Source organism: Doryrhamphus excisus, chromosome 11 (genome assembly GCF_030265055.1).
Source record: "Doryrhamphus excisus isolate RoL2022-K1 chromosome 11, RoL_Dexc_1.0, whole genome shotgun sequence".
Lineage (NCBI taxonomy): Eukaryota > Metazoa > Chordata > Actinopteri > Syngnathiformes > Syngnathidae > Doryrhamphus > Doryrhamphus excisus.
In genome coordinates this window covers 3,889,779-3,917,710 of record NC_080476.1, presented here as the reverse complement: position 1 = coordinate 3,917,710, position 27,932 = coordinate 3,889,779, and the positions used below count along the sequence as shown (strand labels likewise).

The following is a 27,932-nucleotide window of genomic DNA, read 5'->3' as shown; positions in this document are numbered from 1 at the left end:
GAGGAGATGTGAAAATGGAGGCACATGTGAGACTTGTCTGTCAGCTCAATGATAGTTTCAAAATTGCTCTGACTATTGATGAAGTGACGACAGACTTCTTCCACAGAAAGGGAGACATCACCGAAGCAGCTCAAGTTTAGCCTACCACATTGACGCAAAGCACCCATGTCAAAACAGGCAGGTGGTGTTGGTTGATCTCGCTGCCACGTGGTGTCTTTTGGGAACAGTCAACATCAAGAATCACGTTTTCAATGAGGGTAAAGTAACCTTAAATGTTCATTTATCACCTTCATTCATCCTTTAGATGAATTTATGTTTTGAATTGTTTTCTGCATGTCAAACTATCATTAACAGTTTTCGGGCTTTCTGCATTTACATCTTCATTCGCTAAATATAAAAAGGTCAGTAAGGATAATTCATAATGCCGCCTACAGAGAACATACTAACTCCTTATTTCTAAAATCACAAATACTTCAACTTGCTGATATAGTTCATCTTCAAACAGCTAAAATAATGCATAAGGCTAAAAATAACCAGTTAGCTAAAAATGTCATCCAATACTTCTCTACAAGAGAGGAGAAATATGATCTCAGGGAAGAAGTACATTGGAAACACTTCTATGCTAGGACTACGTTATGCTAGCCATAGCATTTCAGTATGTGGAATCAAACTATGGAATGGATTGAGTAAGGACCTCAAACAATGCACAACGATGAGTCAATTCAAGAAACAATACAAGCAGTATGCAGTAAGCAGTTGCAGTAAGCAACTGTATTATGGAAAGCAGGAAGTGAACAAATGTAACAGTTACTGACTGTAAAAGTACCAGATGGAGGGGTAGGATTTAATAAGCTTTGCTTCTTCCTACTCCTTTTGGACATGTGGAACTGTGAACTGATTATGGGATGCACTCAATTGTAATCTGATGCATGTTCATATGAAATAAAACCATTACCATTACCATTACCATTAGCATTAACATTAACATTAACATTAACATTAACATTAACATTAACATTAACATTAACATTAACATTAACATTAACATTAACATTAACATTACATTATTTCTTATGGGACAAATTCACTCGGTTAGCGACCGTTTCGGTTAGAGTCAGAATTTACGTCACTAACCAAAGTTCCACTGTGATCTGCCACAATAATGTATTGAAATCAAAGAAAAATATCTCAAAGTTAGTGGTTTTCTCAGCAATTTGTTGATGCGATTAAAAAAGAGATTAAATAGATAATGTACTGTAATACAATTAATCACAATTAATCACTATTAATTAATCTCTACTTTTTAGTGACAACACTAGCTACTGGATACTAACCAATGTTTTCTTCATGTTGTGGTAAAACAAACGTATTCCATTGGTTTGGGTTGAAATAAGCTACAAAAATAAACGTAACAAACACATGTAGCTCTCTGCCTTTTTCATTTTGGTAAAAGTAGCTCTCACAAGAACGACGGTTGGAGACCAATACTCTCTAATCATTGTGTGCATCCCACAGAAAGCCGTGACTCAGATGTCAAAAAGACAAAGCACATCTTTGTTCGGAGCTTCAAAACAGAACTACTGGCCAGAAGCAAAGATGGAGTCATCGTCTTAGAGTTCATACATGCTCAGCCCTTTCCTGACAAATGCCCTGGACTGTTTGATGGCTTTAAAAAGCGTCTGTCTGTCAAAGTCAAGCAAAGACAACAATTTCAGCGTTTGTTATTATAGTCAAGGTACAAATCAGGTCTCATTTGCAGCTTCCGTTTTGTCTTAGCCTGCAGCATCCATCCATCTATTTTCTATGCCGCTTATCCTCACGAGGACCTCAGGGGTATGCTGTAGCCCAGGGGTGGGCAAACTACGGCCCGGGGGCCACATCCGGCCCGCCAAGTGTTTGAATACGGTCCGCCCAATCTTTCCAAAGTATTTCATTTAAACTCAACATACAACCTGGCATCATGGCCTGAGCCAACCTTTTGATGGTTTTATCAATTTCGTTTTTTGACATGGTCTGTTGTTTACAAAGTGCTCCTGAAAAAAGGGACACAAGCACATAATAATAATAATTATAATAATAATAATAATAATAATAATTATTATTATTATTATATTATTAGATTATTATAATTATTATTAGAACTATTATGATTATTATAATCGTTATATTAATGCTAATTATTGTATTAATTATATATAATATTATTGTTATATTTGCATATTTTACATAATAATAATATAATAATTATTATGTTAATTTTATTGTAATTATTATAATATTTTATTATTTTTAAAATATTTAAATATAAATGTAAAATAATAAATAATAATAGCAGATTGCATGACAATTTTACAGATACAATAATACCAGGTGGACTGTTACGTGTAAAACATATAGTCTGCCCCCCCCCGTAAATTTTGTCATATCAATGCGGCCCGCGAGTCAAAAAGTTTGCCCACCCCTGCTGTAGCCTATCCGAGCCGACTTTGGGCAAGAGGTGGGGTACAATCATATAGACACATATAAACAAACAACCATTCCCACTCACATTCATACCTATGGACCAGGGGTCGGGAACCTTTTTGGCTAAGAGAGCCATGAAGGCCAGATATTTTAAAATGTGTATCTGTGAGAGCCATATACATTTTTTTAAACATTGAATGCAATAAAATGTGTGCATTTTTATGTAAGACCAACAGTTTTAGATATAATGGGCTCTAATTACGTAGACCAGGCACACTACCCCACGCCAATGGGGTGTGGCCAGCATACTTTCGTGAGCAGCGCAGTGTCCAATAATAAATCAAATACTTGCTGCCATTAATGCAACTTCTGCTACTGCATGGTTTTGCACCATACTCCGTACATGTATTTCATTCTTTTGGCCATCTTTGCCAGAAGGCTTGGTTCTGAAGCTTTAGCTAGGTGACTATTTGACTAAAGGAGGAAAGTCTACATTTACATGTTGACATCTCAATGACCGAGGTACACTACTGCATTACCCAGTAATAATCAAGTTTTGGTGTTTGACCTGGAAAATATCATCAGGAAAGATGGATATGGTTGGCCGTATTGCAGTAGAAAATAGATGGACGGATTAAAATGCATAAGAAAGTTGTTGATTTTGAATGTTATTTTTAACAGTGATTTCTGTGATGGTTTACTTTAAAATGTTAGCAAAAATGCATTTTTATTGTGGTAAGAAATGCTTGAGAGCCAGATACAGTCATCAAAAGAGCCCTACCTGGCTCCCGAGCCATAGGTTCCCTACCTCTGCAATGGACAATTTGGAGTCGCTAATTAATCGTTTTTGGAATGTGGGAGGAAACCGGAGTACCCGGAGAAAACCCACGCAAGAACGGGGCGAACATGCAAACTCCACACAGAGATGCCCAGGTCTTCCCGATCTCCTGACTGTCTGGCCTACACGCTAACCACTTCACACAAAGTATAGTTTTTCTATTAATACGGCATATAGAGCAGGGGTGGGCAAATATTTTAACTCGTGGGGTAAAGAGTTAACAAAAACAATTTTGAGTCAACAAAATTGTCCGGGGGGCCAGAACATATATTTAACGCACACACACACACACACACACACACACACACACACACACACACACACACACACACACACACACACACACACACTATTTTATGTTCATAATTTTCCTTGAATTATTTGTTTAATTTTATCATTAAAAGTGTTATACTATAAGCTGTATGTTCTCATGTCCCTTTTTTCAGGAGCACTTTAATCATCAGACCACATCAAACTATGTCATTTAATTTTACAGTTTTGTTGTTGTTTTTTTTTTTACTAAATAAGACATTCGACTTGCAAGTCATGTTGCCAGTTTGTATGTTAAAAGTTGAAATACTTTGAAAGCAACTGATTCAACGGATTCAAACGCTTGGTAGGCCGCATGTGGCCCCCGGGCTGTAGTTTGCCCACCCCTGATATAGAGTATGAATACAGGACGCAGTCGTCCCTGATTGCTTAGCATGCCTGCATTGGAGTGGTTTCAGTGTGTTTAATTGAAGCCAGCCCATCTACAGAACGAGAGTCGAGAGCGCTAGTCATCGAGCTAAAACCCGAGCTGTCAACTCTTGAGGTGTCAGAGAGTAGGACAAGATACTTTTACGCATTTGTAAAAGTTAGGGCACTCCCCTAAACTTTAGTCTCATCCACCTTAAGAGTTGCGCTGGACATCGAGCTAATGGCGCAAGCTTTTTGCTTGATGGCTTGTGCTCATTGAGACCCTGGTTTATGACCCAGGGTTGAACCAGGGACCTTTAGTTTAGAGTGGAGAATGCTAGCCATCAAGCTAAAAGGCCACTATTAAGAGTGAGGTTTACCAACGTACTTTGGTGCAGCTGCACCAGATGTTCCATAATAACCCCACATCACAGTTTGGACACTCCCGCATTCATAGTGTACCTAATTAAACGGCCAGTGAGAGTCCTTTGTTGTTTTTAAAAGCTATTTCAATAAACTTCTCAATCCTTGACCTCATCACTTCACAAATTCATGAAAACGCTTTGGGTTGACCGGCACATTTCTTCTGACACTCTGTAATGGTTCCCATCACGAGTGCTGGACAGTCCAGTGCACAGATGTTCGCTCTGGAGTTGACTTCATCTGCTTGTGATTTAGCAAGCTGGACTAGCGACCGCAGAAGACGTCTGGCAGCGAGTGGGGAAGGGAAGCGTAGAGGAGCTCTGGCTGGGACCCTGAATGCGGAGAAAGTGCAGAGTCCATGCAGAAAACCCGTGTGATCATGGAGGAAATGACGGGTCCTAATGGAGACATCTGAAGGCTTCAGAGTTGCAGATGCGCCGTAGAAGGTCCTGGAACTCTCATTTGGGATAATTAATCAGTGTCAAGGTAACTGGTGGTGACTTCTATCAGATGATTGGTCCAAACTAAGGAACGCTGAGAAAGTGAATGGTCCATCAATACAAGTCCCATCGTGCATCCACCCAAAACACTCCCAGTCAGCTAACATTTGCCTTCACTTTGTCATTGAAATTTGCTCTTTTGACGCCGGGCCAGGTGCTCTTGTGCAAACTTGGGATGCCTGAGGTAGAACCATGGATCATGCTCACAAAGAGGCAAAACATCTCAAGAACATTCTCAGTGGGAGAGGATTAGGTGCCAGGAAAATATTAGACACAAGGATAGAATGTGTCTTTGTTTTTTGGCTGTGATGCATTTGACATTATTAGTTTCTGAGCATTTAAATGCTAATACATTCATAGAATCAGTTCATTGTGGCAGCCCACCACAAATAGAATTGGCGCTACCCGGAGAAAATGGATGGATGGATGAATGGATGAATGGATGAATGGATGTTAAACACATTATGTTTGGGCTGTCTGTGAATGTCGATTCAACTTCCAACTTGTAAAATAGATGTTATTGGAACTCTGCCCCATGATATAGTACCTCATACGCACCTGGTCTGTCAGAGAATAAGAAGACATAGCAGGAGGGATCAGTGTGGCCAACTTACCAATTTATTCAAACCCCTCTCTCTTTCAAAGATGCAATTTTTTTCTGGTCTTATTTGACAATTTTGTGAGAATTTGTGAGAATTTGTATTTCTAATATGGGTGCTCCGATCGATCGACGACAAATCTGTATTGGCCGATATACCGACTTCATCCAAAAGAGTCGCTGAGAGGCTGAAGCCGGGCCTTTACTTTGTCTGACGCGCCGCACATAAAAAATCTCCGAGATACAAAAAATGAGTTCAACCTTTTATTAAAGAAAATTAATGATCAACTTATGATACCGTGCACAAACTCATAATCAAAGTAATCACAGAGATTAAACGAATTAGCGGTCAACAAAAAATACGGCAACCCTGGTCACCCTCTCTCCGTCTCTTCCCTGCACACACAGGTGAACAGGTGCCTATATTAACGAAATGTCACCGCCCATAACCAATTGACCTACTTCCCGTGTCCACGTGATCAGAACGAATCTAAATAATATCATAAACAATAACAAACACCACTATTCAAATTTAAACCATCATGCACCTACAAAAAAATCAATCCAAATTCATTCATGGCTCCTACAGCCGATATCAGTGAAAAAGATACTGGCCAATCCTTGTTTTATAACGCCGATCAGCTCCGCCCCCTGCTGCAGCATCCAGAACAAGCATGTCTGCCATGTACGGGACGTCCTCTCTTTGTGAGAGTGATATATGTTATGCACCCTGCACAACTGGGGGCAAGCAATTGGCAGGGTGTGGTGAGTTTGAGGCTGGTGATGTGATCATCCGTCAGACAGCGGCTATAAAGCCCCGGTCCAAACCCGCTGTACTTTTTAATACATACATACATACGTATGTATGTATATATATCATCCTGTCATTTAGCTTTCTGTTCATTAAATACAGTCAAAATTGGCATATTTCACACATATTTGCGAAAGGTGATTAATCCCAATTAATTGAAAAACTGATTAATCTGAATCAAGTTTTTAATCATTTGACAGCCGCCTTTGCCCTTGCCCATTGTCTCTCCTCCAGCAGCAATGCCAGTTATGCAAATTAGGTTATGATGTCATGAAACCCTCATTGACGCTTTCATCCCCACCAGACTTGATTACCGTAACAGCATTTTCCACGGACTTCCACGCAAAACTCAATAAACGACAGTATATTCAGACCTCTGCTACCCGTTTACTCACTCACTCTTATAAGCCCCCCCCATCCTATAAAACCCCCACTGGTTTCCTGTCCAATACCATATACACTTTAAAATCCTGCTACTCCCTTTGAAAGAATTACATAAGCCCACCCCCCCTTACTTCACCGACCTCCTCCATTTTCACTCCCCAAACCGTACCCTTCGTTCCTTTGATGCCAAGCTCCTGACCCCACCCCAATAGCCAAGTGTGGTACCTGGGGCGGCACAGCCTGCCTCTGCAACAAACTTTTTGACGTGAGGGACTCACTGTTAACAAAATGGCACGGGTTGGGGGACCAGACTATATATTTGCTACATGTTTAAGCTCACAATTCTAACAGTCCACCATCTGGAATAGTGTCATACAATCTGCTATCTGTGCCTGTGTCTCTTTCTTCAAGAAAAGAACCAGTAAAAACAGAATAAAATGTATTTTAATGATGATAATTTACAGAGTGACATCCCCTACACGTTTAGTCTTTTTATTCAAAAGCATCCACTGTGCTGGATGCAAGCACCATAAAAAGCTTAGGAAATGCCCCCAAAGGCAAAACCATGAAAAACAAATATCTGTCATACGCGTCACCTTCACCGTCTTAGCTCACAGCAAATGTTCAGAACACGAGCATGACAGTATTCATGCACGGTTGGCTTGGACACGGTACAAAAATACATTGGGACTGCACTGATCTCTTCCTGCTGGTCCACAAGATAATCCATCAATGAGCTCGTTTCACTGATTTGGCTTGTGGTGACGCCTCACCAGCCGTGTCCTCCTCCTCTTCATGCCGGCTGAGGAAGAAGACCACAGGAGTGACATGAGAATGAGCGCCAATAAGTATGGTTTGTCATGTTTGCACTGACAAAAGAAGTGATTTGATGTGGTGGAAGTTATTTACCTGGACCATTCCTGGCCGCAGCAAACCTCCCTCCCGCTGCAAGACGGAGAAGGTTTATTGAACATACACATACTGTACATAATAGAACCTCCAGGGTGTTCTAAGACAGTACAGGTGGTGTAATTGTGCCTGGGATGTGTGTCTTGTCACGCAAAACAAGATCATTTTCCAGTGATTTTCCAGTGTGTTTATCACTGGACTCTATGTGAGAAGTAAAAGAAAAAAATTCCAATGCACTTTTGTCATTTGCTTTTCTTTTTTATTACAATTAAAGCCACTACTAATTATGAGTTGAATAAACTTATTCATTTATCGTAATGAACTTAAAATATTAAGTAAAACAATTATACAAAACAATTGACTTTACACATAATTGTAAGTTAAATCAACCTGATGTTGATTCTAATGAACTTAAGATATTAAGTTTAATGGTGGTTTATGTTTGTGAATTATTTTAAGTTGAATGAAGTTGGCTTTTAGTGCATTGTGCCTGAAATACCAAGTTAAGTACCTTTTAAAGTCCTTCATTTGAACTCACTCAAGTTATCATTTCATTACTTCATTTTTTTAGGGCAACCGGTTTCCTTTTCATTTTTTAAGTAAATTTGTGTTTATCCGGGTTTACAGTGTAGTACACTCAACCCCCAACCCATTCGGCACCAAACATGTATTTATACATTTTTATAAACCCGAACACAAGGACCCACAAATGTGTTTACACGTCTTTAGGTTTTTTGGAGCGTGGTGATGACCCAACTGCACACTCATGCCATAAAAACAGCCACATCTGATAAGAGCTCGGCATAGATCATTTGCATGTAAAAACACACTGAACAGATTATATATTTACGTAAGTAGGGAAATTTATACGCACTCAAATGTGAAAATTGTAAACACTTCATGCTGTTATACGTGTAAATAAATGCTATTTTTGGTATTGTTTATGGTGTGGTATAGTTGTTGTCAAAGTGTGATTGAAATGTATGTTTTCACAAAAAGTTTTTTTTCTTGTTTTAGTCAGGAACTGTTATTTTCCTGAAACCTCCATATGTTCTACTACTGATTACTAAAGAACGCAAAAAGGTAGACAGAAAATTCTTTTTTGACAAAAGGTGGGAAGTCTAATGTTTCATTTTATATAGACATAGAACTCAATAATCTGTGTGCCTTGAAAAATCTGTCAAAATGGCTGGTACTGGTACTTTTGACCACTACCACCGGTACCATTCGGTGGAGTCAGATAGAGGCGAGGCAGATGTAAGGCATCAAGCTAAAAGCCGATGTCCAGTACAACTCTGAAGATGTCAGGGAGTGAGGTGAGCTGCACCGCTTTCCACACTGATTCGCTGTGTAGGTTCCATTTCCTGTCATTTGCTCATCATGACATATTTCCTCGTTGTCTCACCAGATATTTTGTCATACTTTGTGGAAAGGATTTCTGTTAAATCAATCAATCCTTAGCTAGAACGTCACCTTGGATGAGTTTGGTGATTCTCTCAGACTCCTGGTCGATCAGGTTGGGGTCGCCATGGATGGTGGTGATCCTGGAGAAGTCGGGTCCTGAGTGAGTGACCAAACACGAAACATTAGCCACACAGACGTAGATGCACGCTTACATGAAGAGGACACAGACACCTTTTTGTTTTTAAATGGAAGCCTACCCTCAATGACATGAGGCTCGATCTCCGCAGTGAAGCGGGCTCCACCTTCAAACCGGCAGTGAAGAAGGTCATATAAAGTCATTCAATTAACGCTACTGACTGACAGATGGACAAACAGATAGGCACACACACCCAGTGGACACCACGCCCTCCACCACACCTACTCCCTTCGTCCACATGCACACCACATGCAGCGGGGGCGACACTAATGATGGACTCATGGAGGGGTGAGGACAGAGGGACAGACATCCAACATCATGGTGCACAGTGTCCTCGTACACGCCAGCCAGATCGCAGCTATGACGAAATCATCAAGCAGGAAGTCTCCAAATATTTTATGATGAGACCGAGCGGGACCGTCTGCATGATTTACGCTTCTAGATGGACTTTGCAGCTGCGGGGAGGCTGCAGAATTTATTTTTTCACATTAACCGGCATCACTCTCCTCTCACTGGCCAACTTTATGAGCTGCCACGAAAGACCGACCAATAAAGTTTTTAATAGGTGCATGAAACCCCCAAGTAGAATTTAATAGAAGACTTCACTTTCCTGATGTTGAATAAATGACCAGATTTTCCTCAATAAGCCTTTATCAGTCAAGGAAACTTAACCCTCAAAGGGAACCCACTTTTCTGACCTATAAATGTAGTTAAAATGTTGTATCATTGCCAAGGTTTCAGTTAATGAGGTTTGCGTATTTGGAAGTGACCTCTGAAAACAGTTTGGAATGGCTCTGAACGCTCGGTTTCAGAGTTTTTTCTAACACTGGCTCCCTGTGACGTCACAAGGAGTCGGACTTCTTCCTTATATGGGCATGTGCCCTCCACAGAGCTCTACTTCGCTCTGTTTACGGTTGTTAGCAATGGCTCCCAGGATATCGTTCTACAAGGCAAGCTCAGGCCGAAGTGGTTGGAGTTGGCGATTCCCAGCAAGAGAAAAATATTTTGATGTTTTTGTGGACATGAACATGAAATATCCACTAAACTGTTGATGAAGCCAGAAGAGGCACGCTCTCGCCGGGAAGGGTGCATTAATGTCGGACAGCATGCTGCTGTGCGTCCACTGGAGAGAGAACTACAGCGTTGGCCAGGAGAAGCCATCCGGTACATTAATGTCGTACACACTATGCCTGCACTCAGTAAACGCGGGCCTACGTTACCTCTGTTTTAGTTCATACACGGTAAGTCACGGTAGGTTTCCAGCCAGTAGATTTTAACCACTAAACAAAGGCTTTATTCATTTATTATCAACTCATATTCCCACAAATATTCAGTAGTAGTTTGAAAGTAACAAGGAGCGCTTGGGAGTGCGATCAAACACAGCGGAATGGGCGTGCTCTGAGGCGGGCGGTGGGTGGAATAAATTAAAACAGATTGTTTTGGAAATGCATGGAAATACAACTGGAATATGTGCAGATTCTGGAAGATCTAGAAAGTTTTCTGTGCTAGTTATTGTGTGTAACTGCTCTATAGGAGTCCACAACATAATAGGTCCCCTTTAAGAAGCCACAGCTATTTGTGCTTAAAGTAAAAAGACAGAGGATATAATACAAACCAAGTAAATATAGAACTAAAACACAACTATGTCAAATGTATGATGTTACATACATATCATTCATGCTAAATGTATTCCCTTTTGGAAAAAGTAATTTGAAATGACGGAAAGAAAATGCTTTACATTCACTGAAAATTATTGAAAAAGTGCCATATTTTCCTGGCTCGGTTTAAATGAATTTAAATGAATGTAGAAGAGGCTGGACAAACAAACAAAGAAGGCCAGCTCTGTCCTGGGTTGTTGCACTAGGGAGCTGCATTAGTGACAGGATGATACAGCCAAAGTGTGTGAAGGAGAGATATCGCAGGTCTTTCCTTCCTGTAGCTGTCACAGTCTATATCAGGGGTGGGCAAACTTTTTGACTCACGGGCCGCATTGATATGACAAAATTTACGGGGGGCAGACTATATATTTTACACGTAACAGTCCACCTGGTATTATTGTATCTGTAAAATTGTCATGCAATCTGCTATTATTATTTATTATTTTATATTTATATTTCAATATTTTAAAAATAATAAAATATTATAATAATTACAATAAAATTAACATAATAATTATTATATTATTATTATTATGTAAAATATGCAAATATAACAATAATATTATATATAATTAATATAATAATTAGCATTAATATAATAATTATAATAATCATAATAGTTCTAATAATAATTATAATAATCTAATAATAATTATTATTAATTTAATAATAATAATAATTATTATTATTATGTGCTTGTGTCCCTTTTTTCAGGAGCACTTTGTAAACAACAGACCATGTCAAAAAACGAAATTGATAAAACCATCAAAAGGTTGGCTCAGGCCATGATGCCAGGTTGTATGTTGAGTTTAAATGAAATACTTTGGAAAGATTGGGCGGGCCGTATTCAAACACTTGGCGGGCCGGATGTGGCCCCCGGGCCGTAGTTTGCCCACCCCTGGTCTATATACAAAAATCCTGTGCAATAATCGTGCACAAATCTCATGCATGTTAGGTTCATCCAAATTGTTCATAGGTATGAATGCAAGTGTGATGCAGTGGAATATACCAACACCATATACAGTATGTACGCTACGTATGGCCAACTCAAACAAGTCCACAGTCCCTTTGTCATGTGTATGTGCCGTCTAAATAAAGACAAATACAAAGAAAAACAGTAAGTGGATATTCTTATCACTCACTTTGCAACTCTTATTGTGGAACGACAATTTGTCGTATTTACGTATGCTCAAAAATCTCAGTCGCCCCTTGTTTATTGTTACCAGGCTCAACCTCGATGAATTTCCAGAAAGTAAAAAAGTAAGTAGGATATTTTTGTAGCTAGAGCATATAAAACCTGTTACTTACAGGTACTGAATGCAATACTGCAATACTGATGGCGATAACCCGAGACAAGTAAATAGTTCTGATTACCACTAAACAACCCATCTCTGTCAACCCTTGTGACGGGAAGGCACATGTTCCCAGGAAGACCGCATTAAAGTTTGGTGAGGATCTGTGTGACTACAGGCATTGTCAAAGTATACATAGGATAGTCTAGACTGCGATGTCGTGTATCCTTCCGGGTGCGACCAATGCTCAAATCACCAGATGTTCAAATTCCAGTGCACACCATGAGAATGATGTCTGAGGACCACCGAGTTACTGGGATGATGGTGGTTAGATGACAAACAAAAGATCGCCAAGAACCACAGAGACCACGCAGAAGGAAACTGACCTGTGATGGTCTTCCCGCCCGAGTCCGCCTCTCCACCTGTGACCAGTAAGACTTGTCATTGATCATCTATCATCGCGTCATCATCACGTATACGACGGCCCGCTTACCATCGATAACTCTGATGACCTTGGTAATGCTCGGCTCCCCGATGACCCTGGTTACCTTGGTAACTGAGGGCTCGCCCTTCACCACTACCTTGGTGACTGTGGGTTCTGTTTCAATGACCTGTGTTACCTTGGTATAGGTGGGGTCTCCCTCCACCACCTTGGTGAGCTTGGTGACCGACGGATCTCCTTCGATGACCCGGATCAAATGTGTTTGTCCGGGAGCTGTGGGGAGTGTTGACATAAATACCCTCGCAAGGAAAGACATCTATGCAACATATCATACCTTATCTGTGCTAAGTTACCCAATATGTGAAGGCATGCAGCGTTCCCGAGGGGAAGTGCACTGGACCAAGACTTCCAAGACTCTGACAGTCTAATTACATCATTACTAAAGACCAGGATTTGATATGCCGACACATCCCGAAGGATTTAAGTCTGGATCATGACAGGAAGCTTGGATGTAATCAGGGTCTGGCAGCCAGCAAAATTCCATGAATGAATGCAGGGTTCTGATCCAGTTTGGATTTCAAATCACAAGTCGCTGTCGTAAATCCAAAAGTTGTTAAGAAACACCTGACTGATATTTTTGGGCGGGGTTGACAAAAATGTTGCCCTGGACTTTTTGGTTAAGGCTGCTCTTGTGTCCCCTTTAAAAAAAAAAACTGTCCAGGGCTAGGATCAAATAGCACAAATGCACATGTCATGGCAGCAATGTGCATCCTTTGCACATTTGCTGTGAATGCAACCCCGTTGTGCAAAAGAGGCCCCAAGGTGCAGCAAAAAATAAATAAATGGCATAATTGATTGTCCCACAGAGAAAACCCCCAGTACCCCTAATGACTAACTCCTCTGGGAAGACTTTAGAGTGTGTCTGTGGAATATGTGCCATCAATGATAATGGACCTGCCGGATTGCCATATCCATACCCGTTTTACAAGCTTATTCTTCCACAAACATAGTATCCGTCAAACAATGTTGCAACAGACTCACTTTGCTCTGTGTACTCCGTTGTAGTGATGGTCCTCTCTGTGGACAACAGAGAGATTCAGCCCATGAACAGGGTGGGGGGTGAAGAGTAAGAATGGAAGGAAACTTACTGATGAAAGTGAGTGGGATCTCAGCATAGGAGAATCCTGACAGAAACTAAAGAAGACAAACCAGTAGGATCACACAGAATTCCCCAAACATCCTGTCTGTACTGTCTGCTCTGGCCACTATACCTGGATCTTGATGTACTTGATGATCTTCCTGAGAAGGAGCAGCAGGTCCTGGCGGCCCACAGGAAGGTCTACAGGGGAACATCAGAGTGGAACATCACCATGCTTTGACTTGTGTGTGTGTATGTGTGTGTAAAATATGTTTGTTGAGCTTACCTGCAGGATAGAGAACGTTCTTCACCACATGGATCACACCATTGGTGGCCATCAGGTCACTGTCTGGAACGTCTACTGAGTTCACATGGATGGAGTTATTCACCTGGGACAAAAACAGGAGGACAGCAATGGATGATGCATCACAGCATATCATAGTAAGCCACAGATGGAAATACTGTTGTGTTGTGGCTGTAAGACTTCTCCTGGCTTGTGTAGTTGAACAAAAAAAATATTTGTAGTAAAAAGAAACATAACGGACACTCTGATGGACTTTTTCACATAGGGCCATGTACAGTAGTTTTCGGTTTTAGTTTTTTATTTTTTTCTTAAAAATAAAAAACTGCATTTTGTGTTCATCTGTGTTATTTAATATTTATTCAATTATTATTATTATTATTATTATTATTATTATTATTATTATTATTATTATTATTATTATTATTATTATTATTATTATTATTATTAATAATAATAATAATAATAATAATAATATCTGTGTTTTAAATATTAAAATTTTTTGATGATCCGAAACATTTAAGTGTGACAAACAACCAGGAAGACGTTTTCACACCACTGTATATTTTCAATGTTATGATAAAAATATGGAGGGAAATACATTCCACGACAGCCGTAACACAGGACATGTAACATGCGACATGTGAGATCACGCTGAAAAATCATAGTTCTGCTTGGAAGCTGATTAAAACAAAGTGACAACTGCATTAAAACAAGACAAACTCTGCTTCCTGTGTTGGTTTTGTGAAGTAATAATACGGAGGAGTGCTGAGACTTGATGGACAAAGCAGGCAGCTGCTAGTCAACTTCCTGCAATCAGAAGGCTGCTGTGAAGGTGGACAGCTGAGTCAGTCAGGGATAAGTTTTACCTCCTCTGCACTACTTCCTGTCTCCTTTCACGCCCACCATCCCTTCCAGACGTTATGAGATTGCATGAGTGATGATAAAGCAGACATGAAGGGTAGAAGGTGGAGAAGGCTGTGATTTGGGCTACCAAAGAGGAAACGTTGATGGAAATGACAGCCGGATGGCCTTTATTATGTCTGGCCGTCCTCCAGAGATCATCTCTGAGCTTCTAGATTAACTTTGCCTCTTTGATGCTCTTGTTGGAGCGGGTGAAGGCTGGAATGCCCAACCTAAAGGAATGTGTGTTCATGTGCAGCCATTAAGGAATTAAATGCAGGGTGACCCCTCCATACACAGAGAACATGAACTGTGCGTAAGGCCCCACTATTCATTTTGCAGAAGAGGGCGCATTCTTGGTAAATGCGCAAAGGATGAGCACCAAATCAGCCCAAGGCAGAAGGACAATAAGTAACCTAAGACCATGTGTGCCTGGTAGTGTAATGGTGCAGCTGCTGCCTTTGAAGGCTGAGAATGTGAGTTCAATCTCAGCCCTCAATCTCAGCCCTATTTTGTAGTATCCAAACATTTCTTGAACAATTTGCTTGCATGTTTTTGTATTACTCCAAAAATGCGTGTAAATAAATTAGGGTAGGGTAGACTTAAGGCCCCAACTTAAGGCCCTAGCTTGGCTAGACTAAATCATCAGCTGAGCAGGTGTATTTTCCAGAGTGAAGCAGAATGTGTCGGATGTACTTACAGACATAACTTGCAAGTTTCTGCCCTGCAACGTTTTCAGCAGGTTAGTCACGCCCCCTTCTAGGCCGCCATTGATGAAGATGCCGTGGCCCACGTGATAGAGCAGAATGGTCCTCAGAACGTTCAGGTCGCCTGCCACGAAGTGTCGTTAGTCGATGTCATGGTTGTTCTTGTTGTGTTACTTTAATGCAGAGTGCTGACTTTTAAGCAACGTCATGTCGTCTTGGCTGAGGTCGCTGAAGGCGTCGTCCGTCGGCGCAAAGACGGTGAAGGAGCCCTCCTGCTTTAGCAGATCCGTCAGACCCGCCGTCTCCATCAGCGACAGGAAGATTCTGCATTCATTACGAAGACAAGCAAAGAAAACGCATCTTGCTTAGCAAGAAAACTCACAGGGTTCTTGAATTTGAAGCAGCTTTGAATTTAATGAGCAGTTGGAACATGTGACCGAAGGATACAGGCTGACCCCATCCCCGTGTGAATTTGAGTACTACCATGATGTCAATCAAAAAATAATAATTTGTTGACATAGACTACTACCCTGGTGGACTGTGACAGTGGCTGGTACAAAGTTGACCCCAGATACCTTAGTCAATGACTTCGATATCCTTCAAAATCATGTGGGTTCTTGGGTTTCTTCTCGTGTTTGTCCTCTCTGGCGTCAAACTGACATACTGACAGAACAGGAGAAGAAAATGCTCTCACTTGAAGCGTCCATCTGTCTTCAGGATCTGGTAGGTGGTCTTCTCAGAGGGTCTGATGATGGACCTGATGAGGTGGAGGACGCCATTGCTCCCTTCCTTGCTGCCTCGCACCATGCAGGCGTTCTCGATGCACACAGCCTGATGTGAGAAAAACAGACATCTGGCTGATGGACTGATGACAATCAGCAAAACAAAAGCGAAGCCAGATGAAGTGCACACGATGGGAAACATCACAGATCATCTGCCAGGCTTCCATGACGTCTGTTTACCACTGAGTCATGTTCGCACTCGCAGGGAGCCTCGTAATGTTCCTAACAACTCCACTCCCACAGGAGCTGACCGTTCGGTAGATGAAGACTCGCAGCAGCTTTCCAGCCAGCGTCTCCAGCAGCTGGCCGTTGTAGAGCTCGCTCAGTGTGACCTTCAGCTTCAAGATGTGGTTTTCCAGCAGGTACCTCAGCAGCGTCTGGTCTGTGGCCATCACCTCATCTGACAAATGAAAGCTCAGATGCATGAGATCATCAAAGTGTCTTCAAGATGCTGCACAGGACGCAATGAAGACCAAAGTTCTCACTGGTGAAGGCGGCGTTGAGAGGAGCAAGGAGCGTGTACTCCGTCTTTGGGCCCAATGCTGCGGCTAAGCCCAGTTCTGACACCATGTCATTGAAGGTGCTCTGGGACTGGCCCATCAGCTCCATCACGTCCTTGGCTGAAAGACAATATGAGGACACACTGCAACCATGACACATGGACAAAATACAGGGAGTGGAAATTGGAGAAAATGGACTGTTTTTAACAGCTTCCACACTTCGGACGATCATTTTTACAAGAGTGCACACACTTCCAACATGTGTTGCTAAGATGAATAATTAAAGGTCCTCGGTTTTACATTAGTGACATTGGGACATTTTAAAAGAACCTGTTTTTAATTATCACTATAGCATCACATACCTATGTATGCTATGTGTTATGTCTTACCTATGCTATCCTGTTGCTTACATTTGTGTCCTCATGTCCCATACCTTAATGTTATGTTGTATGTGATATATGGTGTCTACTACATTGGACAAGTGCAGTTAAAGGGGACCTATTATGCTCATTTTTCGACCCTTTGTATTGACTTGTGGTCTCCTATAGAGCAGCTCCACACAATAATCCGCACAGCTGTATTTCCTTTGATTTGTGCTTCCTGCCAAAGCGTTCTGTTTTAATTGAGTCCACCCACGGCCCGACTCCAGGCATGCCCACATGCCCAAAATGCTTCCTAACTATGAACCAAATAAGGAAGTCCACTCTCTGTGACATCACAAAGGCACAGTTTTACCACGCCTTTTGAAACAGAGCGTTTTCAGCCATCCCAAACTTCTTTCAGGGCTCACTTCCAAATGCACAAACCTCATTATCTGAAACTTTAGCATCGTTTAACACGAGAATACAATATTCTAACTATATTTATAGGTCAGAAAAGTGGAAAAAGCATAATAGGTCCCCTTTAAGGTGTATATGTCAAAAGCTGATTAAGTACACAATAGCACCTCTTGGAGACACACACACTGTCTGAGACCAACACAGCTCATTAGCCTTAAAGTTACACACACACACTGTAGGGCTTACTGAAAGCACTTTTAAACAGTGTGCAGTGTATTTTAGAGATTAGGCACTCCAGTCCAATCCCTGATTGATTGATCCTTCATGTGTCTCAATACTTTTGTCCATGTATATCTTACCTGAGTTGGGCACGAGCACCTGGTCAATGAGGTGGATGACACCATTGGTAGTAACAATGTCCTTCTTCAGCACCATCTTGACGCCGTTGACCGTCAGGCTGTCGCCATCGCAGCCGACCTCGATGCTGCTGCCCTCGGCCGTCTCGTACACGGTGCCCGCCATGATGGCCTCGGAACACTGTACGCTCTTCAGCAGATGGTAGTTGACCAAGGCTGAGTGGTTAGGAGAGGACAGATTACGGTGAAGTTTGCTAACATCATGTCAGGCCTCTCCTGCTCTCCATGAAATAATGAGGCACTTCTTCAATATTTACATATGAGATTACAGCACTTATTGTAAAACTGAGCAAACAAACCGCAGCAAAGATTGCACAGATTTGATTAGAACATGAAAAACACTTCCAGTTCCACTTCCAAGGTGATCTGTTAGCCAAATGTGACAGAATCGTCTCCAGAGGACGTGACTCACCAAGGACATGAAAACTGGCAGCAGCTTCCTGGCTGACCAATCTATGACTAAATTGTTGATAATCTGCCACTTTGGACACATAAATCTGTCTCATTCGTCCTCCTGCATGCTAACAATGCTAAATGTTCCCAGAGACGGATAGTGTTGAGCAAATAAACCAGCAACCCTGCAGGTTACAAAGTCAATGATCTTAAATGTTGTTAAAGTCAATTGCTGAAGAACATTTAATCGTAGGTGCTACCTAGTGGCCTTGTTTAGTGGCCTAAACAACATTTTGCTGTACTTCCATCACTCTCGGGATGAATTGTGTTTTAACCCCCCCCACTGCCACTTTCGGGTTTCCCCTCTCAGGAGTGCCACAGTGAGTCAACTGCATGAATGGTTTTGCTTAGTGCCCTTCCTGATGAACCCATGCCCCCTGCCACAAAAGGCCACGTACTGAAAAAGGAAAGGATGCAAGGGCCATTTTGACATGCCCTTGCATCCTTTCATGAAATTATTTTTTTTCAACTTTGTTCTTCTTGTAATTCTAACTTTGTCCCCACAGTGTTTTGACATTATTCTCAGAAGACGTCAACCTCATTATATCAGCATTATTCATTGTTTTATTGTTTCTCAAAGATTACGACTTAAAAAAAATGTCATCTTTTTTTAAAATCTTTTTTAAAAAATCTCTTTTTCAACTCTGTGACTAAAATGCTGTTATTTTTCCTCATAATATCATATCAAATGATTACTTTTTCTTGTAAAATTAAATAAATACATGTATGTATAAATGTACTTGAAAATAACACTCAATATGAATTCAATGAGGCTGAATTCAAACAGGCTGCACAGAGGTCGAGTGATCAGCGCGCAGGCCACACAGCTAGCAGACCCGAGTTCAATTCTACCCTCAGCCATCTCTGTGTGGAGTTTGCATGTTCTCTCCGTGCATGCGTGGGTTTTCTCCGGGTACTCCAGTTTCCTCCCACATTCCAAAAACATGCTAGGTTAATTGGTGACTCCAAATTGTCCATAGGTATGAATGTGAGTGTGAATGGTTGTTTGTCTATATGTGCCCTGTGATTGGCTGGCCACCAGTCCAGGGTGTACCCCGCCTCTGGTCCAAAGACAGCTGGAATAGGCTCAATAAACAATGCTCCTTCAGCTCAAAATAGTGTCTGGGGGTCCGTAAGTAAACTTCATTTGACAGTTGTAGCTGACATTATCTCGGCTAGATTTATTCATCCACTGATAATCTGGTGATTGTATGCAGAATGCTGGTTTGTACCGATGAATAAATGCCCCCCCCTCAATAGTAGGGGGGGCCTGAAAAACATTTCTGTCCCCTGCATGACAGAAAATAATTGAGAACGATTGGTCTAAGCAGTTGCATGTAATGATTGATACATAGACCGACCAATGACTGCATGAACTATGAGTGTAAACCCAGCCAATGACAATATTGAGTGAAATATAAACGGTTACCTGCAATGACGGCTTTGTCCCCCATGAGGCGCTCCAGGTGGCCCGGCCCCAGCCTGTCAAAGGCAGCGTTAGTCGGTGCGAACAGTGTGTAGTGTCCTGGCTGGTCCAGCTTGTCCATCACGCCCGAGGCCAGCGCGGCCGCCTGCGAGCACAGTTCACGGTTCATTGACCTCGTCCCCATAGTAAGGAAGTTAGCATTTGCCTCTTTTTCAGCCTAGTAAAGTATACTGAAAAGCGTACACTGAAGGAGGAGAGTTCGTCGTTCACGTCCAGAACGTTTTTGATGGTGTTGCCCACGGCGCTGATGACACGATCGATGACATGCACCACACCGTTGGTGGCCACCTGGTTAGCGTGGATGATCCTGGCACAGTTGATGGTCACCACCTTCACAGATTTAAAGCATTGTTAACCTTCATTCTGTTCATCACCTGAATGACTCTGCAGACCTACGCCGTTGGAGTAGTGGTTGATGTAGAGACCCAGGTCGTTGAACATGGACGTGACCGTCATGCCGTCCTTCAAGTCTTTGGTCAGCAGGCGGCGGCTGACCATGTGGTAGCGGAGGGCATTGTACAGCTCCATGTTCACGTTGCTAACCAACGTCGATCGAACACTCTGGAAGACATGGCGGCGGTCAGCCACACGGGCGGCGACAGAGCAAGGATTCACTGCCAAATTGTACTTACGGTGTCCAGCTGCTCCCAGGCGTCGTTGCTGGGAGCGAACATGGTGAACGAGCCCCTGCCTTCAATCTCCGCCCTCAGCTGGGACATGTCAGAGTACTGCTGCGTGGTGGTGGCCTTCATCAGCCCCAGCGTGCCGTACACATGGTCGATGGGGGCCACTTTTTAGGAGCAGAAGAAGACTTTTACAAGAAGAAGCAGCAAAAGCCGATGAATGCTGAGCGGCACCAACCTGCAGGACATCCTTTCATGCCATCCAGATGCATGTAGCCGGGGCAGCATTCATACACTACCATGCTGCAGGGGGCGATAGAGGAACATTACATTAGCAGAGCAACAACAGAGACCAAGCTACAACTGAGATAATGCTGCTTAATACATCACAGCACATCATAACAACCCTCATGCAAATATGTGCCGTAGTCTGAAAAAGTCCAATATTGTTCAATTTTTCAATGTTTGGACTGAGAAAAATAATACATTTATGTTTAACAGTCAGCATTCACGATTTTACACTCAGCACTTAGAGCAGAGGTAGGGAACCTATGGCTCGGGAGCCAGGTAGGGCTCTTTTGATGACTGTATCTGGCTCTCAAGCATTTCTTACCACAATAAAAATGCATTTTTGCTAACATTTTAAAGTAAACCATCACAGAAATCACTGTTAAAAATATTCAAAATCAACAACTTTCTTATGCATTTTAATTCGTTCATCTATTTTCTACTGCAATACGGCCGACCATATCTATCTTTCCTGATGATATTTTCCAGGTCAAACACTAAAACTCGATTATTACTGTCTACCTCGGTCATTGAGATGTCAACATAGTCACCTAGCTAAAGCTGCAGAACCAAGCCTTCTGACAAAGATGGCCAAAAGAATGAAATATACTGAGTACGGTGCAAAACCATGCAGCAGCAGAAGTTGTATTAATGGCAGCAAGTATTTGATTTATTATTGGACACTGCGCTGCTCACGAAAGTGTGCTGGCCACACCCCATTGGCGTGGGGTAGTGTGCCTGGTCTACGTAATTAGAGCCCATTATATCTAAAACTGTTGGTCTTACATAAAAATGCACACATTTTATTGCATTCAATGTTTAAAAAAATGTATATGGCTCTCACAGATACGCATTTTAAAATATCTGGTCTTCATGGCTCTCTTAGCCAAAAAGGTTCCCGACCCCTGACTTAGAGGGTGAATGCTCGACTTTCTTACCATCCACTCATTCATCCAGCTTCTTCCAGGCTACTTCATCAGACTCCCCTTTTTTCACCAGGAATGCCATACATTTCATGCCAGCATTTAAGCAAATACTCAATCATATCTCAACAGTGACACAATCAATCCCCATTTATTTCCACCTTTACACAAATGCTGGACTCAGCAGGCACAATGAATGCTTCAGTCGCTCTGTCTTAAGCAATGTGTGCAACACGTGTTTTCCAGCCCTGGCACTATTAATAATATCCTCATCCTCATGATTGAATGCCATACTCTCCCGGCATGCATGCTGTTGTATCTCAGCACTGAACCCTTCACTCTTGGCATTTACATAACCTTTCTTCTAAATGCTATACTCTGCCAGCAATGAACAATCGACTCTCATCAGTCACAATGAAGAATATACTCTCAGCCTTCAAGGGATCGTTTACTCTCAGCGTAGCAAATGTTTGTTTCATTCATTTACATAATGAATGCTCGCCAGTCACACAATCCGTGCTTTACTCTCTCAGTATCAAGCTAAAGGGGATATTATTATCTATTATGCTCGTTTTTAGGCCCTTTGTATTGAGTTGTGGATTCCTATAGAGCAGCTACACACAATAACCAGCACAGAAAGTGCTCTAGTTCTTCCAGAATCTGCACCTATTCAGCTGTATTTCTTTGGATTTTGTGGTCCCAGCGAAAACGGTCTGTTTTAATATATTCCACTCACGGCCCGCCTCCCCGCTGTGGTTGGTCACACTAACGAGTACTGTAAATAAACAGGACACAGATAAATTGTTACTTACTGCTTGCTCAGTTCACACGACTAAGTAACGTTGCAAAGGCTTCGGCTAGTCCAGCTGCATACTGACCCATGTTCCCCAAAACAGTCCAGTGTGAAATGCCGTTGACAGGTTAAAATCCATTTTTTTGCTGATAGGAATCAGGAACTCCAACCACTTGTGCCTGATGGTGGCGTTTTTCGGAATTCTAAACAACTGTGGAGCAAAGCTTGGAGGAGGGCAGAGCACTTATCCGGCTTACAAACACGCCCATATAAGGAACTCTGCCTCTCTGTGACATCACAAAGGGGCAGTTTTACCATGCCTTTTGAAGACCGAGCATTTTGAGCCATCCCAAACTTCTTTCAGGGCTCACTTCCAAATGTGCAAACCTCATTATCTGAAACTTTAGGAACGCTCAACTATCATACCAGAAATGTTTGACTCTCTCAGTGTTCAAATGAGGACTGCATTCGTCTCTCAGCATCCACACCATTCATTTTTGTTCATGCAGTCAGCCTGGCGGTGCATTCAAGGCACTTTCACCGTGAGCTTTAAAGCTAATGGAGAACTTCCTGTGTGGTGTTCCTCATCTATATGAGCTCTGTTCGTCCCAATAAGAGCCACATTCTTTTCACCCACCCACACACACACACACACACACAACCAGCTTGTTGTGATACTTTTTTGTTTCCATGTCAAATACGTAAACATGTGTGCACAGCTGGACGTCAAGAAGCCATGATGTCATGGCTCTGAGGATGTGATAATGGAGGCTGCGCCACCTGGACTTTGTCAGTGTTGCACGTTTGTCGCAGCGTGGCGCTCCATGCAGCAGATGTTCACCACGAACACACACACGCGCAGCCATGCAGCTCCGAGACACGATGAGGAACTCAGAGTGTGACGCATTAATAATAAAATGTGTCTGGAATATGCTTAACAAAGTTATTAGTATACTTCAACATGTATGAAGGGGAGTCTTTGTTTCTTCAGTTTGTTGATCCATTTTAATGCCGGAGGTACATTTTTGGACGGATATAATGATATAATGTAAAGAGCTGATAGCTAGCAACTTCAGTTCTTACATGAATAGCTATAGCATTGTACTGCCAAAACATTTAACCCGTATCAGCTATTTTTGTTGTCATCATACAAAATAATTACAAATGACAAATGGATAGAACTTATTATTGATGACAATGCTGACTTTCTTTGCCCCCATGGTGGCATATTTTCCAATCCCACTTGGTAAAAAAAAGGGACCCCGGGACAATACGGTACAGTAGAAGACAACAGACGAGTTTGTTTTGTGCAACCCAGACAAAAAATGAGGGCAACATTTTGGTTAAAAAGGGAATCATACCAAAACCATCATGGGTCACCATCATTATGTCCCATCTAAACTGCCTCTTTTAAGGTGTTTTAATTGGAGTTTACCATGGTGTGCCAATCTGGTGTGCCTAATATTGTGCTCCGGAATCGTGTACACACCCACACGGGGTCTGGCTTAATTTCTTTTCCTGGTAATGTAATCATCGAGCTCCCCTGTGGCCTAATCAAGCTCTACTTTGGGCTTTCCTTCCTGCCTTTAAAGCCAAGGAGCGTAGCAACACTGACCAGGTCTTGGCATGGTCATGATGAACACACGTGTTTGACATGGAGGCGCTGCTGCGTATCACGTCTCTTTGTAGTAAAACGACTTCCATGCAACAGTTGGTTTAACTTTTGGGATTTTGGGCTGGCATTTGAATGATGTACGCAGTAATGACACTCACGCCTTCTTGCCACAGATGGATCCTTTGTACCAGTTCCTGCATGTGCTGAAGTATTTCTTCTTGGTCCCTAAAACCTGCTGCAGGGCGCACACATTAGGCCTGAAGGGGGGGGGCAGGATGTGGGTGGAAAGAGGGGGTCAAAGATGTAAAGGGGGGAAAAGATGGAAGTTGTTGAGTGATGGGATGATGAAAAGAAGAGAAGGAATGTCTTTATGTTATGAAACATGTAGGAAACATACTTAAAACTTCATAAAACACAGATTTGACATTTGTATGCAGGAAACACACACCTAAAACCTTTTTAGGATTCAGCTTTGACAAACAAATACTTATTTTAGAACTTTGAACAGGAAACAAAGACTGTGAAGCTTTTTTAGTCTATTTTGATATTTTTGCAAACACTTTTATGGTAGAAGAAATTCATCCGTCCGTCCAGCTATCCATTTTCTATGGTCGCCAACCCTGGATGGGTCGCCAGCCAGCCATCACAGGGCACATATAGACAAACAACCATTCACACTCACATTCATACCTATGGACAATTTGGAGTCGCCAATTAACCTGCCATGTTTTTGGAATGTGGGAAAACCGACGCATGCTCAGGGAAAACATGCAAACCACTTCACCACTGTGCAGCCTTGCTTTGTTTAATCACATGGAAAAAAAACACAAGCACACAAGAAAACCCTTCTTTTGTTGACATTTTTCTCATTTTAAAATATTGCAAAATATTGCATATAAAACCATAGATTGAATGCAAATGTGCAACAGTTTTGACTGAAAATGTGAATATTTTTTTACATTATTTAATAACAATTACAATTATTCAAAAATAACACGATGCACACATTTTATTTGAAATTGAATGAAATTGGTGAAATGCACATTTTTAAACGATTATTTCATCTACATTAATTACAAATCTTTTTAAATCATGTCCACATTTAATATCACATTTGATTTATTTAATGATGTTATGTTATTGGTTATTAATTATAAAACTATTCAAACTAATATAAAACTAAATATGCACACTTAAATCCCTTATTGTGTCTTTGATTTAATAGAACAAAAGATCATTCAATTAATGTTCATTTTTTTACCAAATAAATTCCCAAATTTTCCTTAATTTTTTGTTTGGATTATCGTTTACTGCTTTTTTGGTTTGTTATTTATTATTATTATGTTTCTTATGTTTTTGTGCTGCCTCCTGCACACAATGTAAACAAAACAATATTAAAAAACTGTACGTCGTCGTCTTACCCTTCCTTCCTGGCCCTGATGCGACTGTGGCTGACAATCTTGTCATAAGCAGAAGATTCCACGCTTGGTAGCGAGCAGAGCGCCACCATCAGGAGGGTCACTACTGTCAACTGATGCATCCTGTCAGTCTGCACGCCCCCACAAAACACCCTGTTGATACGTGTGAGCGTGTGTGAATCAGGCAGCTCTTTTATACCCCCTCGCTCTCTCACACACACACACACACCCACCCACCTAAACCTAAAACACTTGTGACTCAGCTCAGCCCCCCTTCCCCCTCACCATGCTGCTTCCAGTCAGCTTTCACACCTCCATCCCATCCCAGAGCGCCCGGGACGCCCTCAGGAGGTACACACTCTACAAAAGACACACAATCCCACCTGCAAAAGCACAATGAAACACACACAGAATCAACAGTGCTGTGCAAAAGTGTTAGGTCAGAGTTGGCAATGTCATAACCTGACAATGTGGGGGTGATGCCATAGAACAGCCAGTAGATGGCCCCTGTTTATTTTTTTTATTGCAGTGTGTTATATATTTAATACAGAGCAGCAATTCCATTGTTAAAAAACGTGTTTTACTGGCATTTTATTGGCACTGTATATTGATCTGCGTAGGATTGCTAGCTAGGATTGCTAGCATCTTTTCATTTCTATGTATGTTACCCTCGCAGGAAAAAGTTGTGTGTTTAACATAACAATGCAATCATTGCTGAGTGAGTTGTATAGCACTTGAACAATCCAATGTAAAAGCGAGTCTTTAAATCGTCTGTAATGAATCCATGCTGATTAAAGCTCGACACTCTTTCTACAAGCTTGAGTGCACTTTTATGACCTGCCTCCAGCGGCCTCATGATTTCCTCGTTACTTTGACTTTTACGCAGAAGATCCATCACTTGTTTGTCTTCCAAACTGCCTCTGCGCGGCAACAAAATGTCTTTTTTTTTTTTAGTGCATGTCTTCATTTGCAGTCTCCTGGACTGAAATAATCTTCTATGCTGCAAAACTTTCCCTCTCCCTTGAGGGACAACATCAAGTAGGAGCCAACACAGAAATTCAGGCTTAAAAAAGACTATGATTGACACTTGCAGTGCTGTCAATCAAGAGTGAGCATTATTATCCTCGTAAAGTGCATGAACACACGACGCACTGATAGAAATTACACATTTAGCCATCCTACGTCTGAAATGTGTCTCCCTCTAGTGGTCATAATTAGTCAGTGCCGTCACACGGGCGTACATCAAATTAGTACTTTTGAAAGTATAAAACCATAATATAAAATGCTAATTGTGAAGAATATAATTATAACAGCCAATATTGACATAGTGTTGAATATTTGGTAATTTTAGATGTTATTCTAGGGTTTGACGTGATTTACAGTGTAAAGTATATATTTAACTATATATATTTTATTTCTTCGTCGCCTTTACTGCCCCACCGAAGTGTACGCAATGTTTCCCTCTAGTGGTCATAATCTGTCAGTGCAGTAATTAAGCGCCAAACGTCATTTAAACATGGATGTTTCTATTCTATGTCACGGTATGTTAATATGGATGCGTTAGGAGATGTTATTGGTTTATTCCAATCTAGTCTGCTTCTGTTGTACGTAATACAAGCAGGGGGTTGTCACATCGGGGCCAGAGATAGCGAGCTAGAGGAGAACATTTGACTGAAAGCAAACGCGCTCCGGAGGTAGCTTGATTGACGCTAATAGAAGGACGTGTAGTGTTAGAAGATAAGACTTTGTCTCCAGGTCAAAACCACAGTGTTCTTAAAGGTAAACTGCACTTTTATTTGGAATTTTGCCCACAATTACAATTTTTTTATCTGCAAAGACTCCTATTAAAACACCTCCAACAAGGTTTTATGGTTTTACTATATACGTACATTCACATAACATAAATACTTACAGTATTACCGGAACTCCCTTCCTGAGCGCCTTGATTTTACATACTGTACCAACATAGAAACAAAGAAGTAGTAGCAGCACCTCCAATCTGTAGCGCAGCCTTTTGGTAGTTGTGACGATGCGGTTGAAGCTAGTTGCTAGCCGGCTAGTAGCTAGAGACTAGCTAGAGTGGTGTGGCAAGGTATCAATACGCCAGAAACGTAGTTATACAATTACAATGTCGCTGTAGCTTGGTTAATATGCAGGTCACAAGTGTTTCCCATTATTAGTTAAGTCTCTTTAACTGTTTTTATATATTAT

General features: G+C 41.6%; 1 protein-coding gene across 3 annotated transcripts; it reads right to left on the bottom strand.

Annotated features, from left to right (window-relative positions):
• Positions 1 to 7,133: 7,133 nt before the first annotated feature.
• LOC131138171 (periostin-like) lies at positions 7,134 to 27,762 on the bottom strand. Of its 3 annotated transcripts, none has more exons than XM_058086878.1 (25): positions 27,634 to 27,762; positions 25,959 to 26,104; positions 25,725 to 25,874; positions 24,462 to 24,560; positions 20,923 to 20,987; positions 20,694 to 20,851; positions 20,458 to 20,622; positions 20,245 to 20,391; positions 20,005 to 20,146; positions 18,066 to 18,278; positions 16,913 to 17,047; positions 16,679 to 16,827; positions 16,340 to 16,476; positions 15,839 to 15,969; positions 15,639 to 15,769; positions 14,021 to 14,123; positions 13,868 to 13,935; positions 13,745 to 13,790; positions 13,638 to 13,673; positions 12,648 to 12,869; positions 12,541 to 12,576; positions 9,266 to 9,310; positions 9,078 to 9,164; positions 7,605 to 7,640; positions 7,134 to 7,497 (listed from the first exon to the last, which is right to left on the bottom strand). In XM_058086878.1, exons 3-25 carry the CDS (start codon positions 25,841 to 25,843, stop codon positions 7,439 to 7,441), a joined length of 2,529 nt encoding a protein of 842 aa, XP_057942861.1. In that variant the 5' UTR covers positions 25,844 to 25,874; positions 25,959 to 26,104; positions 27,634 to 27,762; the 3' UTR covers positions 7,134 to 7,438. The 3 variants fall into 3 exon arrangements, with proteins under 3 accessions (XP_057942861.1, XP_057942860.1, XP_057942862.1); XM_058086877.1 differs by having other exon boundaries at positions 26,007 to 26,104; XM_058086879.1 differs by lacking the exon at positions 9,266 to 9,310 and having other exon boundaries at positions 26,007 to 26,104.
• Positions 27,763 to 27,932: the final 170 nt, after the last annotated feature.

What these genes read in the sequence shown, in the direction of transcription:
- LOC131138171 (XM_058086878.1), bottom strand. Translation starts at nt 25,843, where the DNA reads ATGCATCAGTTGACAGTAGTGACCCTCCTGATGGTGGCGCTCTGCTCG. An exon ending in AAGACAGATGGACGCTTCAA is followed by an intron (nt 15,970 to 16,339) that starts GTGAGAGCATTT and finishes TAATGAATGCAG; the next exon opens with AATCTTCCTGTCGCTGATGG. An exon ending in GGTCATCAGAGTTATCGATG is followed by an intron (nt 12,577 to 12,647) that starts GTAAGCGGGCCG and finishes TACTGGTCACAG; the next exon opens with GTGGAGAGGCGGACTCGGGC.